Here is a 19,269-nt window from a genome sequence, read left to right as displayed (position 1 = left end):
CAAGACCCCCCCCTATAAATTCCAAAGACACTTTAAAACCGCTAAGATCCTTAAGACCGCAAAGACCCTTTAAGACCAACAAGTCTTTTGAAGACCGTCAATAACCCCCAAAGACACTTTAGACCCCAAAGACCCTCAACACCTTTTAGCCCTTTAGAGACAGAACACCACGAAGACCCTTCAGACCCTTTAACACCTCAAAGACCATTAAGATCCCAAAGACCCTTAATATTTTTGAAGACCCTCAATACCCCAAAGACACTTAAATAAACTCGAACCGGCATCGCCTCAACTCACGATCTAATAAATAAGATTCATTAGGTGTCTGTCTGCCCGTCTTCGCATTTTTTGTAAAGACCGCTGGGCCGCCAACCACCACATTTGGCACGCAGACTAAGTCCAACTCAGGAGTTGTTCAAAGTGTATTTTCATGCACAACGTCAGCTTTAAAGACCCTGAAGAACCATAAGACCTTTTTTTTTTACATGCTTGAGAGATTAGAATACATGTGACACCACACATAAACCAACAAGCGCAATTCTTCCTGCCTTACCGCAGCTATGCGCATGCACACCCGTGTGTAGCATCATACAACATCTGAGTGCTGTAACATCCCTTTTCCATTCACATTGTTAACCATGTCCTGGGCTTTCCTACTCATGCCTACATTACTCAATCCAAACATGGAAAACTTGCCAGTTAACTCCACATAATCAACTCAATTGTTTAACACCAATTTAATCGACTTCACGACATGAGGAACAAAAAACAAACACAACACTCTCAAGCACACAAGGTCAACTGTTCAAGCTTTCAGTTGTATTGGCCAAAGTCACACATCGTCCACCAGGGTGACAGGTCATCTGACCATCCTTCCAGGTCGGGTACAGGTAACCAGGCCATTTTCTGCCCCAACCATCGACATGGGTGTAATATCACCCTCGACGGCTGTATGGCCACGACTCGGTGAAGACATACACTCCTTATCGGAAGGATGACCAACACTAGTTGTCGCCACACCATCTTCACCGGCCAGTTGGTGGGAGGTTGACTCACTTGTTGGACTGACACACTGGATATTGCTGACCTTATCTGAATCACCAAAATAGATTTCTCTGACTCTCTCATTCATCAACTGAAGATGATGACAATTTTGTCAGTGTGTTCTGCCCACGAGAGTGACAACTTCATCGGAACGGTTGGCAACCTGATGAGTCACTTTGGCCAGGACACACTCGTTTCCACAGGTTGCTGACTGCATCTGCACTACATCTCCTTGTGCCAATGGACACAAGCCACGTGCTGACCGGTCATAGTAGAGTTCCTGGCATCTCTGGTGGGCTGCATTTCTCTCGGTCACACTTTCTGGTAGTGTTGGCTGTAGCAGTGAGGTGGTAGTCACGATCAGCGTACAAGTGCGGCGGCCCATCAGACATTGTGCAGGACTGTAACCGATCCAATCAGTGTGGAAGAACTTGACTGGCCTACACAGAGCCCTGACCTCAACCCCAACTAACACCTGTGGAATGAATTGGAACGCCGACTGTGAGCCAGACCTAATCACGAATGATCTTGTGGCTGAATGGAAGCAAATCCCAGCAGTAATGTTCCAACATCTTGTGGAAAGCCTTCCCAGAAGAGTGGAGGCTGTTATAACAGCAAAGGGGGACCAACTCCATATTAATACTCATGATTTTGGAATGAGATGTTGGATGAGCAGGTGTCCACATACTTTTGGCCATGTAGTGTATGTTTGATGCCGGTCCACTCATTTGGTGAACCTTGATGCAATGGCAAACCTGCCACCCCCTCAAACCAAGAATTGCTTGTGATGACTAACCCTTGTTACCTGCTGATGACCAGATTGAGGTTTAATGGAACAGAATGAAAAATTATGTAGTTTGGAACCACTGATTAACAATATTCAAAGTTATAGAGCAAACAACTGTGAGGCGTTATAAAAAGGCATTTCCAGTGCGAGTTCAATCAACTCCAGGAATTCTGGATTGAGTGTGTTGCCTCAAGATGCTATAATTTAGGTGGAACAAACCTCAATAACTCTTCAGGTAAGCAATGCTTTTTTGTAAGATAGATGTCATGCTTGAACTCTGTGTCATGGCCAATATATTATTACCAGGAGTGTAGTGGTGCTGAAGAGCACCGGAGTGCCGCCCCAGAACCTCAATCCATTTGAGGCGGATCGGAGCTCAACTCCGCAACAGTAATAAACCAAAAAAACAAAAATACCACCCATGTTCACGATCACTTGGGTCGTTGTGAGTGCAATTTTAACAATAACAGGTTATATGCAACACAGACCCTAATTAATTGCCGAATCCAGCAAGGACCAGCAGCAACATGAACTTTCAAAACATTTTATATCCAAATCTGGTGAATCCTCCTGCATTTGCCAAAAGTATATACACTCTTGATGTGAAGGTGTGGAAAACTTTGGATGCCAACAGCTAAATGATGTCTGGCTGGATGAGTGATATGACCGTTCTTTTGAAGAATGGCCATCACGTTGTATGAGCAATGGTAGGCCTATATAATACATCAATGACACGGACTTATGTTGGCAAAGCAGATAAGCAAGACAAGACATGTTAACAAAAAATTGGGTCCATTTGTTTGTCTGTCCGTTTGTTACTTACGAAATCTAAAGATTTCGTAAGTATATTGATGACTTCCGGCCTCTGTTTGTGTGTGTTTGTTTGTTTGTGTGTGTTTGTTTGTTTGTAGGCACGAAAACTCGAGAACGGAAGAAGCCACCAATGTCAAATTACACCACGTGATTCAGGAGGGTGATGGCTAGTGCTGATTAGATTTTGGTCAAAATCGGTCAAAGGTCAAAGTCACAGTGAGGTCAAACATAATTCCGTAAATTCACGTGGAGTAATGGAGTATTTTTGCTTCGGTCGACGTTACGAGTTCGTTCTAACTTCGATTTTAATTTTGACTTCGGTTTTTGCGATCGCTTAGGACGCTTAACACTCGGTTGTTGAAATTCTGGTAAAAATCGGATGTTTTGGAGACGTTTTAAGATTGTATAAAAAATATTTCACTCCCCACATCACGGCTCGTCACATGGTGCAGTGTGTTCGAGCAGACGCGGCGTTGAGTCACATAAAGGTTTTGCGTGTGCGCGCTGACTGTGTTTTCGATAAAGATGGTGTTTAAAAGTCATTTTTTGTCCCAATAAAGGTTATCGTCGCATGCCTGACTCGCTCAGCCGTCGGATTATGAAAATATTGTTGGTGGATGGCTGAATATTACGGTTTTGTGACTTTGATAAAATAAAATTAAATAATTGCGTGGAAAAATGGAGATTTTTGCTTCGGTCAACGTTATGAGTTCGTTTTAACGCTGATCGCAATTCTGTTTTCACTTTTGGTAACGGTTAAGTATGCTTAACACTCGGTTGTCAAAAATCTGGTAAAAATCGGATGTTTTATGAGATTTATGTCAGGTGTCGTGTCTGAGGCTGAACTGAAGATTATGCTAATGAGGGGGATTGTAACGCATGGCATTACACGCTCGTTTTAAAGTCAATTTCAATCCTGTTTTCACTTTTGGTAATGGCTAAGTATGCTTAATACTCGGTTGTCGAAATTCTGGTAAAAATCGGATGTTTTATGAGATTTATGTCGGGTGTCGTATCTGAGGCTTTACTGAAGATTATGCTAATGAGGGGATTGGAACACACGGCATTACGCGCTCATTTTAAAGTCAATTTCAATCCTGTCTTCAATTTTGGTAATGGTTAAGTATGCTTAACACTCGGTTGTCGAAATTCTGGTAAAAATCGGATGTTTTCTGAGAGGTTTGGTTGAGAATCATCGTAGAAACTTCTGGTTTGCGTCGCTACCTTCGAGAGAGACAGCTTTTATTAGACAAGGTCAGAGGTCAAGTGGACGATTTCGTAAGTACCAGTTTATGACTGCTTGTTTGTTTGTTTGTAGGCATGATAACTCGAGAACGGAAGAAGCTACCAATGTCAAATTACACCACGTGATTCAGGAGGGTGATGGCTAGCGCTGATTAGATTTTGGTCAAAATCGGTCAAAGGTCAAGGTCACAGTGAGGTCAAACATCCAAAACTTGATAACTCGAGAAAAGTTACCACAGGTATTGTTGACGGAGCGTGAGTTTGGAAGATCGAGGTAAGTTTGACGGAATTTGTGTCAATTCGTCGAGTTACAGCTGTTTTAAAAATTTCAGTGTTCGCACCCATGGTGCAGAAAGCCTTGCCTAGTTGTAGGCCGCGTTGTGTTTTCAATAAAGATGGTGTTTAAAAGTCATTTTTCATCCCAATAAAGCTTATCGTCGCATACCTGACTTGTTAAGCCGTCGGATTATGTAAAGATTGTTTGTGGATGGCCGAATATTCCGGTTTTATGACTTTGATAAAATAATATTAAATAATTCCGTAAATTCCTGTGGAGAAATGGAGTATTTTTGCTTCGCTCGACGTTACGAGTTTGTTTTAACTTCGATTTTAATTTTGTCTTCGGTTTTTGTGATCGCTGAGGACGCTTAACACTCGGTTGTCGAAATTTTGATAAAAATCGGATGTTTTGGAGATGTTTTAAGATTGTATAAAAATATTTCACCCGCCGCATCATGGCTCGTCATGTGGCGCAGCGCGCATGAGCAGACACGTCGTTGAGTCACGTAAAGGTTTTGCGTGTGCGCGCTGACGTCATCGCGCTCTCCCCGGCATCCTTTCGAGTTGGGGGGCCGTCGAGTGTGACCTTTACGTTACAAAATCCGCCGTAACTCGATAACGGAAGAAGCTACCAATGTCAAATTACACCACGTGATTCAGGAGGGTGATGGCTCGCGCTGATTAGATTTTGGTCAAAATCGGTCAAAGGTCAAGGTCACAGTGAGGTCAAACATTCGAATTTTGATGGTTTGGCACAGAATCATCGTAGAAACTTCTGGTTTGCGTCGCTACCTTCTCAAGAGACAGCTTTTATTAGACAAGGTCAGAGGTCAAGTTGACGATTTCATGAGTACCAGTCTATGACTGCTTGTGTGTTTGTTTGTTTGTCCGCATAGAACTTTAGTATTTTTCTCTGCAACCGCTTGTTGGATTGAGACGAAATTTTCACCACAGGAGCAACTACTCATGTAGAATGTTTTAATGATAATTATGACGTCATAGGTCATGTGGTATGGCATCCATGTTGGACAAATGGAAAAAAATTGACCTCTGTATCTCCAAAACCGCACCAAGGAAAAAATTATAAACCTGGTACATGGCAAGTACTCCTCATGGGGAATTAGTGTGATTTTTTTTTTTAGTGTGTAAATTTTTTTCACACACAATTAGTGTGTAAAATTTTTGTGATGTTGCAGGTGCCTTTGTGATGATGTCATAATCAAATACATATAACAGTACATCTGGTCAGTTTGAAAAATTTTGAGGGTCATCTATAGATAAATTGGTCCACAGACAAAAAAAAATTTGATGACGTCATCAGTCACGAGGTTTGATAGCCATATTGTAAAACAAAAAAAATATATAAATTCTTCTCTGAAACGGCCAAACAGGTCGAAGCGAGACTTTACAAGTATGACCACCTATCCATGAGGAACAAAACATTCACACACATGATATCGGAGGTCACATGGTTTGACAGCCATTTTGGATTTACCCTAAAACCAGAAATAAATCTTCTCCAGTGAGGCTGGACAGAGAGGGGAAACTTCACACAAATATTCCCCAAGCCATGATGATATCAGGGTATTAACGAATAATTGATAGGTCACATGGTCTGGCAGCCATATTGGATTGAGTGAAAAATCTTTAATAAATTATTTCTCTTGAACCACTTCATCGATCAATGTGAAACTTCACAATTATGTTCTCGTAATGATGGGGAAGAAGTGTATTAAATTTAAATCTGATTGGATGCATTGTCTGGCAGGCAGAATTTTTTTTAAATCTAGGTTTAAAAAAACAAAGAAAATTCTGAATAAGGCTCATTTGACAGTGCCTGGATGGGTTTGAGGGTGGAGGAGTAGCAGCTGAACCCAGATCCTATGCAGGTTCCTCCTGATGACTTAATCTTTGCTTTTTGCTTGTTTGGGTTCCTTCTGATGACTCCAATATAGGACTGTACCTATTTGGTCTTCCATTTGATTTGAATTGAATTTACTTTCATCCGACTGAATTTAATTCAATAATAATGTGATGGTCAATCTGGCAATTACGTCACTGCAGACACATTTTTGCAGGCTCCAGGACCTGCAGATCTGGAAAATTTGGCACTATGCCACCGATTATGAAGACACTGAAGGTCAACATTTAACATTCTCAACAGTGACAGCTGAAATGGTGAGATGACTCGGACTTATCAGCTGGCAATGAAATGGTTGTCTCCAGATCGGACATTTAATTGCCTCCACTGTGGAAGGTTGGCAAAATATTCAGTAGACGAGTTTAGCGAGGAAGTCAAAATTTGTTTTCAACAATCAACATTGGCACAATTTTACCAATCCAGGAAGCAATGGTTGCTTTGTGGTAAGAAACATTTTCACTCCCTTCAGATTACCTTCAATTTATCTTCCTTGTCTCATACTAACATGCAAAAAATAAAAACTTACTGTCGTCCATTCAATGTAATCCAAGTAAAAGGTTATCCTCACCTCATCCAAGACCTCCATGGTGGCCAAGTCATCTACATGGTCAGAAGATGAGGCGAGGAAAGACTTCTGCGATTCCACATGCCGAATGTGCAAGCGTTCATATCTGGAAAGCCAAGCCAAGGACTGTATAAACATAAACTTGCAGCATTAACCCCCATTAACCCAACCTCAAAAGAGGATCTCAAGATCGGATGCGGATTTCCATGGATTGTCACTCTCCCACCGGCGGCAGGCTTTCCATTTTAGAGAAGCTTACATATGAACATGCTCTTCCTTCCCTCTCTTACATCACACTCATTCTTCAACAAACCCTCACCTGCTCACCCTCTCCCACCTGCATTAACTTGTCCCTTTATTCGCCTGATTGTGGAATCGTCTCCCTCTGTCCACTGTCTGGTCCCCTTCACTTTCGCCTTTCAAATGTGTTACCCACTACCACCACATGCGCTCACAAATGCACATGCATAAGCTCTTTTATACATACCGATTCCCTCCCATTCTGCTCCTCTACATGCCACTGTCACTTGTCCTTGTGTTATTCCTCCTATCCTCTTTGTGCGTGTCCAACCCCCCTCCCCACCCCCCCCTCTACGGCCAACCTCCAGGAGTCTGTGAACCTGCTGCCTCATAGCTCCGTGAGCTGAGACACCTGTATAGAAAATAAATTCCAACCCAGCCCTCTCACTTGCAGCTTCATGTTTCCTCCCCTATTAGCTCTCATTTTTTTCCTGCTTGTTGTTCCCCTGTTTTTGCATCAAACTGAGGCAGCCCTGCTTGTTAGCTTCTTCCACCCCCCCCCCCACCCCCGTGTGCCATTACTTCTGCATACAGAATTTGTGGAAAAAAAAAACAACAAAACATCGTAACTCTTGGTCACCCTAACTCGAACATCATTATCATCATTTTTGCTGAGAATCAATAAGACCTATTTGCAAAACCTGTGAAAACCAATGTCTGGGGGAAAATGCAAAGGAACAACCAAATGAAAATGACTTTTAACAAAGATCATGGTTCAGAAGTGCAACATTTCAGCCACAGTAGACACAATTGGTCGAGTGCAACCAGGAAAAATCGAAAAATTGCAGCTGTATGGCCTCTTCAGACCACAGCCTTCCGAGGGCCTGCACGACTGGTCATGCATACTAACATTCTCACTGGCAGTACAACCCTGCCTTTCTTACTGTGTATCTATACTGTATATATATATATATATATATATATATATATATATATATATATATATATATATATATATAAATATAAATATATATATATATATGATGTCCTAATGCCCAGCTCTCAAAACTCACTCAGCCTGTAAACCTGCCGAGATATAAAAATATGGCACTCATTGTTGATTAAAAGCCCATATAAACCCAACCTGACAGCTTCCAAAGACCATTCAATGGCAAAATAAATGTGCCTTTGGTGTGACCGATCTCAGGGACATGCAGCTCATGTGTGCGTATGTCTTAAAATGTCCTCCTGGAGAAGTGGAGAGATCGGCCTGCAATCGTCCATGAGGATGAGAACAGTAATCTTGGCTTGTTTCATGGGATTTGTACTCAGCATCATCAGTTATATGTGCATTAGCATACCCATGAGCTTCACCAAATGATGAAATTACCATAATTCTGTTACACTGTATCATATAATGAAGCGGATCGGTGCACAGTTGCGTGCTGTCAAATGGTACCTTATTCTCGGGATGCTCCCCATGTGCTGGTGAAGGTCCACTAGTTCTGCCAGCTGATGTGCTAACTGAGGCTCTTGTCCTTTCACTCGAGCCACCATACGATCTTTTAACAGCTCACATGCATGAGGACGGCACTCATAGTCTTTGACTAAGCACCTAATGGATGCAAAGAGAATGAAACAGCATTTGAGATGGTGGAGAGATTTCTGGCAAGCCTCGATTCTGATTCTGTGACAGGTCCAGTCAGCATCAGTGCATTTGTTGAGGTCTGTTAAATTGAGAAAGACAAATGCCCAAACAAATACATGTACAAGGCACACAAAAATGTTAATATGCCTGTTGCACACATATTCATCTCAATGAACAAAAAACAAAATCGAATTATTTTTGGCATCGTCATCATTCCATTCATCCATTGGGACCATACTCTGTGCAGAACGTTGGTGCTGCTGAAGCAGTCTCCTTGGCGATTGGGCACAATCCTGGACGGGTCGCCACTCCGACACAGGATACCAGCAAGCTGGCACTCACTCATCATCATTGAGAACACAACAATATGTTGAAACAATGTTGGAACCAGTGATTAGTACAGGGAATAGGATAGATTAAATGAGACTGTTGCATATTGTCATCGGGTAAACAAAGATGGCATCAGGCATATCCATTGAGAGGAATAATATAATCAAGTGGTCAAGGCCCTTCATTGTAGGCAGCTACGCAGGAGATGAAAAGTAGATGGTGGGGAGGAATCATTTGAGTAGCTAAGAAAATCCACCTCTAAGACATGTATGCAGATTCTGTGGGAAACCTGATATCAAGGTGACATATACAGTAATGTTGATCATTTCAGGTGATGGTAATTGTAACGGAATCGTATATGTTGCACATACAATTGCCTGATTGGGTTTTTTTTTTTCACCAACTCTTGCTTTGCACTTACATGATTAATATGTTTCTGAATTCATCGTTTATATGAGAGTTTAACATATCTAATTTTGTTTTTTTTTGGAGGAGAATACACGAAGAAAGTTGAGCTAATTTATGTTGTGGAAGCGTTCCTAAAAACTGAGATGTAATACGAAGTGACGTTTATAAAGTGACGTTATACGGATACGACTTTCCCATATACAAACAGTTGTGTGATAATGGGGGGGGGGGGGGGGAATGCATTGCCAAATAAATAATTTGGGTCACCCCAACTTAACTTAACCCTTTGAACTCTGAGCTCATTGGACTTTGGGCTCCCCCGCTCTGAGCTCCCTGGAGAAAAATCCAGCCACTCAGGTATATAGAGGTTCAAATAGTGGCTGATAAAATGACCAAGAGGGTATATGGAGGTTTGAATAGTGGCTGGTAAAATGGCTGTGAGGGTGTATGGAGGTTTGAATAGTGGCTGGTAAAATGGCTGCAAGGGTAAATGGAGGTTCAAATAGTGGCTGATAAAATGACCAAGAGGGTATATGGAGGTTTGAATTGTGGCTGGTAAAATGGCTGTGAGGGTGTATGGAGGTTTGAATAGTGGCTGGTAAAATGGCTGTGAGGGTGTATGGAGGTTTGAATAGTGGCTGGTAAAATGGCTGCGAGGCTACATGGACGTTTGAATCGTGGCTGGTAAAATGGCTGCGAGGCTATATGGACGTTTGAATCGTGGCTGGTAAAATGGCTGTGAGGCTATATGGAGGTTTAAATAGTGGCTGGTAAAATGGCTGTGAGGGTATATGGAGGTTTAAATAGTGGCTTTTAAAATGGTGGCAAGGGTATGTGGAGGTTTGAATAGTGGCTTTTAAAAAGGCTGTGAGGGTATATGGAGGTTTGAATGGTGGCTGGTAAAATGGCTGCGAAGGTATATGGAGATTTGAACAGTGCCTGGTAAAATGGTTCCGAGGGTATGTGGAGGTTTGAATAGTGGCTGGGAAAATGGCTGCTGGGGTATGTGGAGGTTTGAATAGTGGCTTTTAAAATGGCAGCGAGGGTATGTGAAGGTTTGAATAGTGGCTATTAAAAAGGCTGCGAGGGTATATGGAGGTTTGAATAGTGGCTTTTGAAATGTGGGCGAGGGAATATGGAGGTTTGAATAGTGGCTGGTAAACTGGCCGCTAGGGTATATTGAGGTTTGAATCATGGCTGGTAAAATGGCTGCGAGTGTATATGGAGGTTTGAATAGTGGCTGGTAAAATGACCACAAGTGCTCAAAGGGTTAAGTACATATTGGAGACAAAAATAAACAAATTAATTCAGAACATGATTGAAATAATGCATTTACATAAATGGACAATTTAATAGTGCGGGTTGAGAGTGGAAGGAAAACAGGGAGGGAGAGGCAGGCACTACCATGCTTCGGTGGAACGTCTGAGCCGGCTAAGTGATATACTGGAACTCCTTCATACTCGGTACCCAAGTGGCAGTTTGAGCGGTCACCGCACCGGATGCAGGATGCTTTCTGTGCAGACACTTATCATCCTGAACCCAATCTGTCCTTAACGGACGATTAATCACTGAAGCTGTTTGTGATCAGGGCAACTCCACTCACTCAGAGACCAAGTGACTTCATGTGTGTAATTCATAAGTAAATGGGCAGGGACAACAAAGGGCATGAAAGCATTAATTTACGCAATTGATTCACAAAGATACACACCCCAAGTATTGGACAAACGGAAGTACACTGTACTTAAAAATTTTGAACAATGGTATATCGGACTCGCACGGCAAATTGACGATTGTCCCAAATGTGTTAATGCCGTTCGATCGAAACAATGGAAATAGACTCGACGGAAATCGATGACTTACTGCATATATAAAGACCTAATTATGTCTCTCATCTTTTTTTTTTTTTTTTTTTTTTTTTTGTATACCTTGGTCGAGGCTCGTATGAGAGCGAACACACAACTCACAGCAAGGAGGCATGAGACAAGAGGGGCGGGAGTGGAAGGGACAAAACATTGGGGAACAGACACAGGTGAACTGTGGAAGGGAGAGGGATGGGGATGGGACGGGGAACATGGCGAGGAGAAGATGGACATTACAGGGACTTTCAGGAAGGAAAGCAGGAGAATTGAAGGAAGTGGGCTTGGGTGGATTATCGGGGGTAGAAAAGATCGAGGATTTGGATGGGGGAAGATAAGAGGTGGTGGTGAACAGCTGTTTTGAAAGCCTGGAGGGAAGAATGGGAAAGAATAGAGTGAGGAAGTTTATTCCAAAGGCGGGAAAAAAGAGGAATGAAAGAGTGAAGATGAGCAGTGATTCGTGATTTTGGTAGTTTTACCAGAAGGGGGTTGTTGGCGGACCTTGAGCGCCCTGTGGAAATGTGGTTGGGACAAATCGCAGAGAGAGCAGGGGGGGCAAGGCTGGAGAGGAGTCGGTAGAAGACAGAAAGACCACCGACTAACCTGCGGTGATTGAGTGAGAGGCCCAAAGACTCAGCTTCATTGCGGGAGATGCCAATGATCTTAAATGCCCTGGTTTCGACAGCGTGAAGTCGAGAAAGGTGGGAGGCAGGAGCACCAGCCCAGAGGGGAGAGCAGTACTCCATCAGGCTACGGACAAAAGCTTTGTAAGTGGTCAGGAGCTCAAGAGGGCCGAGGAAGGACTTTGCACGACGGAGGATTCCCAGTCGGCGACTGGCTTTTGAGGAAAGGTTGGAAATGTGACTTTCCCAGGAAAGGTCATGGCAGATAGTGAGACCCAGAAGCTTGAAAGAAAAGACTTCTTCCAGAGGATTGTTGAGAAAGTGGATGGGGGGTTTTGTAAACGGTCCTTTCGAAGAGACATAGTGAGAGTGTGAGATTTGTCTGGATTGAAAGACATGTTCCACGTGTTGGACCAGTTTGTGATTTTATCCAGATCTGCAGTGAGCGAAGAAGCTGCTGCTTGCCGGTCTGAGGGATGACAGATGGTACGGCAGAGGGTGGAGTCGTCGGCAAAGAGAAATAGAGGATTTTCCAGAGAGTCCGAGAGATCATTGATGAAAACCAGAAAAAGAACAGGGCCCAGAACGCTACCTTGAGGAACTCCAGCCTGCACAGGAAGAGGGGATGAAAGAACTCCATTTAGGGCCACACGTTGACTGCGACAGGAGAGGAAGTCTGCGAGCCATGAGTGGAGATGGCCTTGAATACCATGGGAAGAGAGTTTGGTGAGTAGGGCAGGGTGCCAGACTGTGTCAAAAGCACGTGATATGTCCAGGGATACGGCTCGGATTTCCTGTCTGGCATTGAGGACCTCCATCCATTGATGGGAGAGCAGTAGCAGCATATCCAGGGTAGAGTGACCTGGTCTGAAACCAAATTGATGATTGGAAATCAAGCCATTGGAGAAGAGGAAGGATTTCATGTCTGAAGCGATGATGGATTCCATAACCTTGCTGATGATTGGGAGAAGGCTGATTGGTCTGTAGTTACAGGGATCTGTTTTTGCACCTTTTTATGCAGGGCAGTGATGTTAGCAGATTTCCAAGCAGATGGCAGATGACCTTGGGAAAATGAGAGGGTGAATAAAACAGAGAGAGGGTGAGCAAGAGCAGAAGAGCAGGCTTTGAGGACACGTGGGCTGATGCCGTCTGGACCGGTTGCAGAATCTGACTCGAGGTTTGAAAGCAAGCTCTCCACCTTGTCAGGAGAAAAGGATACAGAGTCCAGGGACAGTTTGGTGCGACTGGGTAAAGTGGGTAGAGGTAGTGATGGGTTTGGGACACAAGATTTAGCTGCAAACACCGAGTTTAGACATTCAGCTTTATCACGTGTGGAATCAGCAGTGCGGCCATTTGAGGTAAGGGAGGGGATGGAGGGGGAACATACACCAGAAACAGATTTGATTAAACGCCACCAGGATTTTGAGGAGGGAGAGAGGTTTGAGAGTTCAGACTTGAGATGAGAAAGATGTTGTTTTCTGGCTCTCCTGAGGGTAGATACACACTTGTTCCGAGCTTTGTGGAAAGAACTGAGATTGCCCTCAGTTGGGTTTGCTTTCCATGAGGCAAAGGCAAGTTGTTTCAGGACAACTGCCTCGCCACAAGCTTCAGTAAACCAAGGGCGGGAGGAAGGGTAAGACAACTGAACACGAGAGGGGATAAATCTGTGCATGAGGGAGAGCAAGTTTCTTTGAAAGAATTCCCAGGATGAGTTGATGTTTGAGAAAGTAGTGATAGGAGACCAGTCTGTAAGTTTGATGGCTGCTCGGAGACCCTGCCAGTCGGCTTGAGTGAAATGCCAGACTCGACGGCGGTGAGGTGGTTCTCTGATATCAGCCAGAGAGATGTCCACTTTAACAAGGACGTGGTCAGAAGAACCAATTGGAGCGAAGGAAGAGCAGCAGATATTGTCAGGGAAATTTGTCAAAATCAGATCCAGAAGAGATGGAGTACCATTGGTTGAGATCCGGGTCGGGAAGTTGACCGATTGAGTCAGTCCCAATGAGTCACAGAAAGCTTTTGCTGATGTCCCATGGCAGGTGAGAGAGGTACCCACACCTAGCCAACTGGCGTGATGACAATTGAAGTCACCACATAAGAGGAAGAGAGTTTGGATGAGAAGATAGAAGATGGTCCATGTTTTCGGAGAGTGAGGTGTAGATGGAGTCATCACTGTTCGGTGGACGGTACAGTACACATATAAACATGAGGTGGGAGTGGAGGGGAAGCCGAAGCCAGAGGTATTCCTGGGGGTGTGGGGGAGTGAGAGCAGTGCAGGGAGAGTGAGGAATAGAGTCTTTGATGAAGAGAGCAACACCTCCACCAGGACGAGGTTCAGGTCTGTCATACCGTAAGAGGGAGTAACCAGGGAGAGATACTTGGGAGTCAGACACGTCTTGGGAGAGGAAAGTTTCTGTTAGGCAGATAATGTCTGGTTTGTCAGTGGCAACCTGCATGGAAAGATCTGAAAGGTTTGAGCGAAGGCCCCGGATATTTGAGGTCCACACTTTTAATGAAGAGGTAGGGGAGGAGGCTTTGGTTGCAGGAGGTGGAGGGGGCGGGGGAGGGTAGGACGAGGGACGAGGGGGGGAGGTAAGGAGGGTTGCTGAAGGAGTGTGGGGTATTGCAGAATAGCGAGGGGAGGGGGCCGAATGAGGAGGAGAAAAGGCTCTGTGGTGCTGGGGGAGAGGGGGGGACAAGAGACAAGGAAGAAGGCAGTTGAGGATTTGAGGAGGTGGAGTGTAATTTGAGAGACAATCAATCAGCTTTCACTTCATCAATTATCCCCACATGGATAGGATCTTTATAATTTAACCCCCCTGCTCTTCTATCCAAAGAAAGCTACATAACGCAATGAAGAAAAGCGACACAAGATAAGCCCTTTGCTATTTCAAACCATACATGGGTTCCTCTACAGCTGCCGACATCCTTTTTTTAACTCCTATTTCCTCCCAAACTTTTTTTTTCTCCCCAACTCTTCCCACACTCCCTTTGCATCTCGACTATCATCTTTCATTTCTCTATTTTTAATCCAAAATTTTATTCACCCCTAAATCCAATCACTCTCCTCTGCCATAATATGCACATGAATAGATTGTCCCTTTCCTGCTCTGATGGGAAACTGTGTACTTCTCTTATGCACAAAACTCAGTTTTTTATTCCTTTAATTAAACTCTTTAACAAATGGAACTATTTATTGTGTTAAACATGAGCACAGAAACAACAGGTAAATTTGCTGCAAACTTAGCATGAGGCTGGCCTTTGCCTTTAAACAAAATAGGGCTTCCAAATCTCACAATGAAATTTTTACCCACCGGGAAATGAATTCATTGTATTCATGAGACCAAAGCTCGGGCTGCTGCAAACTCGGTGGAGGGTTCCTGGAGTGAGAAAATGCGATTGAGTACGACGTAGCTTTCATTTCCTGCTGTGGCCAAGGCAGCAAGCTCCTTGCATGGATCAAGGAAGTTCCTTGCAAGGAAGGCCAATGCATTGAGCACAAGCTCCTTGTTTCATGTTAAACACAATGAGCACTCTCGTAGTTTTGACCATTATTTGGTGAGTGTGATATATATATATACATATATATATATATATATACATATATACATATATATATATATATATATATATATATATATATATATATATATATATATATATATATATATATATATATATATATATAGATACACAACTAAAAGTCCAGCAGTTTGGTGCATGTTTTTGGGTCAATTGTGCCATTTTGGCAACAAGCATGAAATTTCCACCAATAATAGTCCTTCATCTATTAAAAAAGAACAGGATATGGGGCCATTTGAAAAAATCCAATATGGCCACAATTTTCAAGATGGCCACCACTCTATAAGAATTTTCTTCTGAATTGTTGCGCTACTTGTGTTTTTCATCTTACAGCCTTGAGTTGTGATGTACTTTATGAGTGAATATGCACTCAACAATGTAGAATCAATTGATACTTAAAAAATCCTAGATGGCCGTCTTTTTTAAAATGGGCGCTATCTATTAGTAAACATTTGGATGTGTGACATATTCACTTTTTTGTCACGGTATATTGAAATTGGGTGAAACATATAATTGTGCACACCAGTAGGTCATGTGCATTCCACTGCATGAGGATGACTAATCACGTTCGCAGTCACCACTGCATAAACACAGGCTGCTACATTTGAGTTCCGCTTTGACACATTTGCAGTGTCCGCGGCATCCATTCATCGGCTTGCAGCCACATTTGATCAACTGCTGAATTGCCTTCGATGCTTCTGGGAGCTTTGTCCAAAAAGGTTGCCATGGCCAATTATCTGACCTGGTCCATCCACATTCAGCAGGAGATGGCAATGTAGGATCTGGTGTAAGGGACTGTCCCCAACAATAACTGGCCTGGTATGCTTCCTGTTTTGTGTGTTCAACCAGGGTTCCATATGTTGGTGGTATAGTCTCTATACTTCGTCCTTTCCTAGTGAACAGGTCTTTGCGAGCTTCATTGACAGTTGTGCAGGTACTCCTTCTGCCGTACATGAGTGCAACAAAACGCTCAATCGCTGGCATAATCTCCATCAATCTGTCTTCTGACGGCCTTGAACTCAGTGCAACAAATGCTAATGTAATTTCATCATACACTTTTCATGTTGTCCACGCTGTGTTTTTACCTCTTCCAGCAAAAAAGAGGTCTGATCACACCCTGTGAAGGCATGGAATGCTATTAGAGACCGTGCCTTTGTTGGGCCCAGTTCTTTCACAATGTCATGAACGGGAACATAGCGAAAATTCTTCCCGGTTCCAAATGCAATCCAAAGTTCACTGAGTCCCAGATGTTGGAACATGGAGATGGCTATGATCATCACATCCATGTCTGCAGTTATAATCATGACTGTATTGAATCCTGCATAACACATTCTGATGCAGGAAGTAAGAGACAGGTATCTGCTTCTTCATGCATACATGGTGACAGGTTGCGAATATCGGCATCATAGTTGCCCATAACACCATGTCCTCGTGTTGAGATGACTTTCTTGCCTCCAGCTTCTAGAGTTAGAGACAGTTCAGTGAGGAACCAGAACAACTCTGCCTTATTCTCTCAGTGAGGAACCAGAACAACTCTGCCTTATTCTCATCGGCCTTATTCTCATCGACTCTGAGGAAGGCATTCCAGTTTCCGGGAATCCTGTTGTTCAATTCTACACGTCTTCGCACACCTTTCCCTCATTTGCTCCTGGTTGTTCACTTCAGGCTGTCATGGATATATTCATTCCAGACAATGTCAAGCCGTTTGCTCACACCATGCAGTTGTGATGTTAAATATTTCAAGAACACGTTTCCTCCATATTCTTGAAATGTTTTGTAAGCACCCAGTTTCAACAAGTTCACAGCAACAGCACCATCAAGAAGCTGAACATCAACACAGGGTCGGTCATCAGGACCCATCACCGAGGCTTCAAGAATGGTTGCAAGATCTGGTTTTGTTCCAGTACATTGTTCCAGACAATGCTGATGGCAATGACTGATTCTCATGCCAAAATAAATCATCGAGATTACAACCACGAACCTGGCAGGAAATGTACAGTTGAGTGAAGAGGGCATGCAGAACTGTTCTTGAGAGAGTTAATCTGCTGCTTGTCGTGTGATAAAATTCGTTCTGGCGGGCAGTGGAAGAGTGGTAATTTGTAATGACATATTGGCTCGAAGAGTGACTTGTATCTCTTGTTAATTCGATCATTCACAATACTTGAAAATTTGCCCTTTCTGATCTGTTGCACTTTACGTATGGCATCTACCACTCTCTGGTCAATGATATATTCAGTGTCTAATACCAACAAATCTGGACTCTCTTCCATTAATGGTTACCCATTTTTTCTATACATCTCCTGAACTGAGTTTCCCCAGCAACAGCGTATCTTCCAGTGTCCGAGCGCAGTTTCTAACTCGTTTGTCCAAAATGAATGTGGATACTTTGCGCATATTACCATTTCCCACTCCAGTCTCACAGAAGAAACATATGTCATTGCATCCCAGTGCGGGTGAGCCTGAACTGCGCCTTGTGGTTTTGGTGGTATGCAGATCATCATCTGCATTTGATTGCCTCTTGAGTGCTCGTTGCAGTTTAGTATTATTGAAGCGGTCTTTACAGTTTTTGTGCCACTTCGCTTGATTCTCTTTGAAGATATCTGCCAATGGACTGTCTGATGCTAACTTCAATAAAGTTGCTGGTACCAATATCGATGTGCAGCCAAGTTGCTGAAAACATTCAATGTTTTTGGCCAAAGTCTCGTATCCGAGACCAACATCTACATCTGATCGCTTGCTGTTGGCTGGGCATTGAAGCTTTTCTGTCGTCGTTAGCTGACACACAACACACTTCTCCCAGTCAAGCTGGTCCGACGAATCACTTGCCATTCTGCTCACTTTCAACAAGAATATCAATCAAAAAGGCACACGTACACCTCCTGAAAGATACAAAACAAAACGTTGATCGGCTCATGAGTCGTGTTATGATGTTCACATAGAGTACACAGCCAACCCACCATAACTGTTGTACATCCTTTTTGGGTTGTGTTACAAATGATGGCAATTTTTTTTAAAATGGCAGCCATCTTAGATTTTTTCACGTGCCAATCCATTTGATATTATTCATTGATTGATCCATCGCAGAATGTTTCTCAATCCATGGATGTAAGACAAAGCACACACTTTCTACTATAATTCTTAATAAAATCCTTATGGAGTGGTGGCCATCTTGAAAATGGCAGCCATATTGGATTTTTTTCAAATGGCCCCATATCTAATTTTTTTCAGTTCGTCAGACTCTATCATTCCTGAAACTTTCATGCTTGTTGCCAAAATGGCACAATTTTTTCACCAAACTGCTGGACTAAAAAGAAAATTTCAACTCAGGAAAAGGCAATATCCCCATCCAGCCTGCATTGCATCCCTTACAAACGCTAAAAGCACAATACACACACTTAAGTTGAATGACAACCAAGTACCAATCACGTCTGACAGGAGAAGACAGCAGCTTTTCCCTCGGGCTTATTAGTTCTCTCTTCTATCAAAAGACTGAATCTTTAAAATTCAGGCTTGAACACCATTTCCTTTGAGCAACAATGGATTAAGGGGGTGGTGGGTGGGACATTCGAGCTGGGCCCAAGCCTAAAAGGGGCCCATGCAGGGGGCGGATTATCTTATTGGTGAGTTAATTAATTAATTAAACTGTCTGGCTATAATGAGTAGAATTCATCGCCAAGGCGTGTCCTGATGTGCAACCGCCGGCCACTTTAACATGGAGATGAGCTGTCATCACCAAAGTAGAAATTCCAGACAGAGGTGTTCCTTGTCGTCATTGATCAGCTCAATCAGCACCTTTAAACACTATATTGAAGCATACAAAGAAATCAACTGCAAATTTCGATTCCGATCCAAGATCGTCTCTCTCTCGACTGGAAATACTGGCAGAAATTTTGCCAACTCCTATCCAAACGATCAGGAACCTGCAATA

General features: G+C 43.2%; 1 protein-coding gene across 1 annotated transcript in view; it reads right to left on the bottom strand.

The window, feature by feature from the left end:
- MYO3A (myosin IIIA) overlaps positions 1-19,269 on the bottom strand; it is a 229,865-nt gene that overhangs the window by 134,648 nt on the left and 75,948 nt on the right. Inside the window, exons 11-13 of the mRNA XM_085872728.1 lie at positions 15,074-15,139; positions 8,354-8,509; positions 6,658-6,760 (exon numbers count right to left, since the gene is read on the bottom strand). Coding sequence (XP_085728854.1) covers positions 6,658-6,760; positions 8,354-8,509; positions 15,074-15,139 — 325 coding nt within the window. The remainder of the gene's footprint in view (positions 1-6,657; positions 6,761-8,353; positions 8,510-15,073; positions 15,140-19,269) is intronic.

The sequence above is a fragment of the Eptatretus burgeri genome, chromosome 3, assembly GCF_056783735.1.
Source record: "Eptatretus burgeri isolate ZD-2024b chromosome 3, Ebu_testis_v1, whole genome shotgun sequence".
Taxonomy (NCBI): domain Eukaryota; kingdom Metazoa; phylum Chordata; class Myxini; order Myxiniformes; family Myxinidae; genus Eptatretus; species Eptatretus burgeri.
Note: the sequence above shows the minus strand (reverse complement) of the source record. Positions and strands in the feature narration are given on the sequence as shown.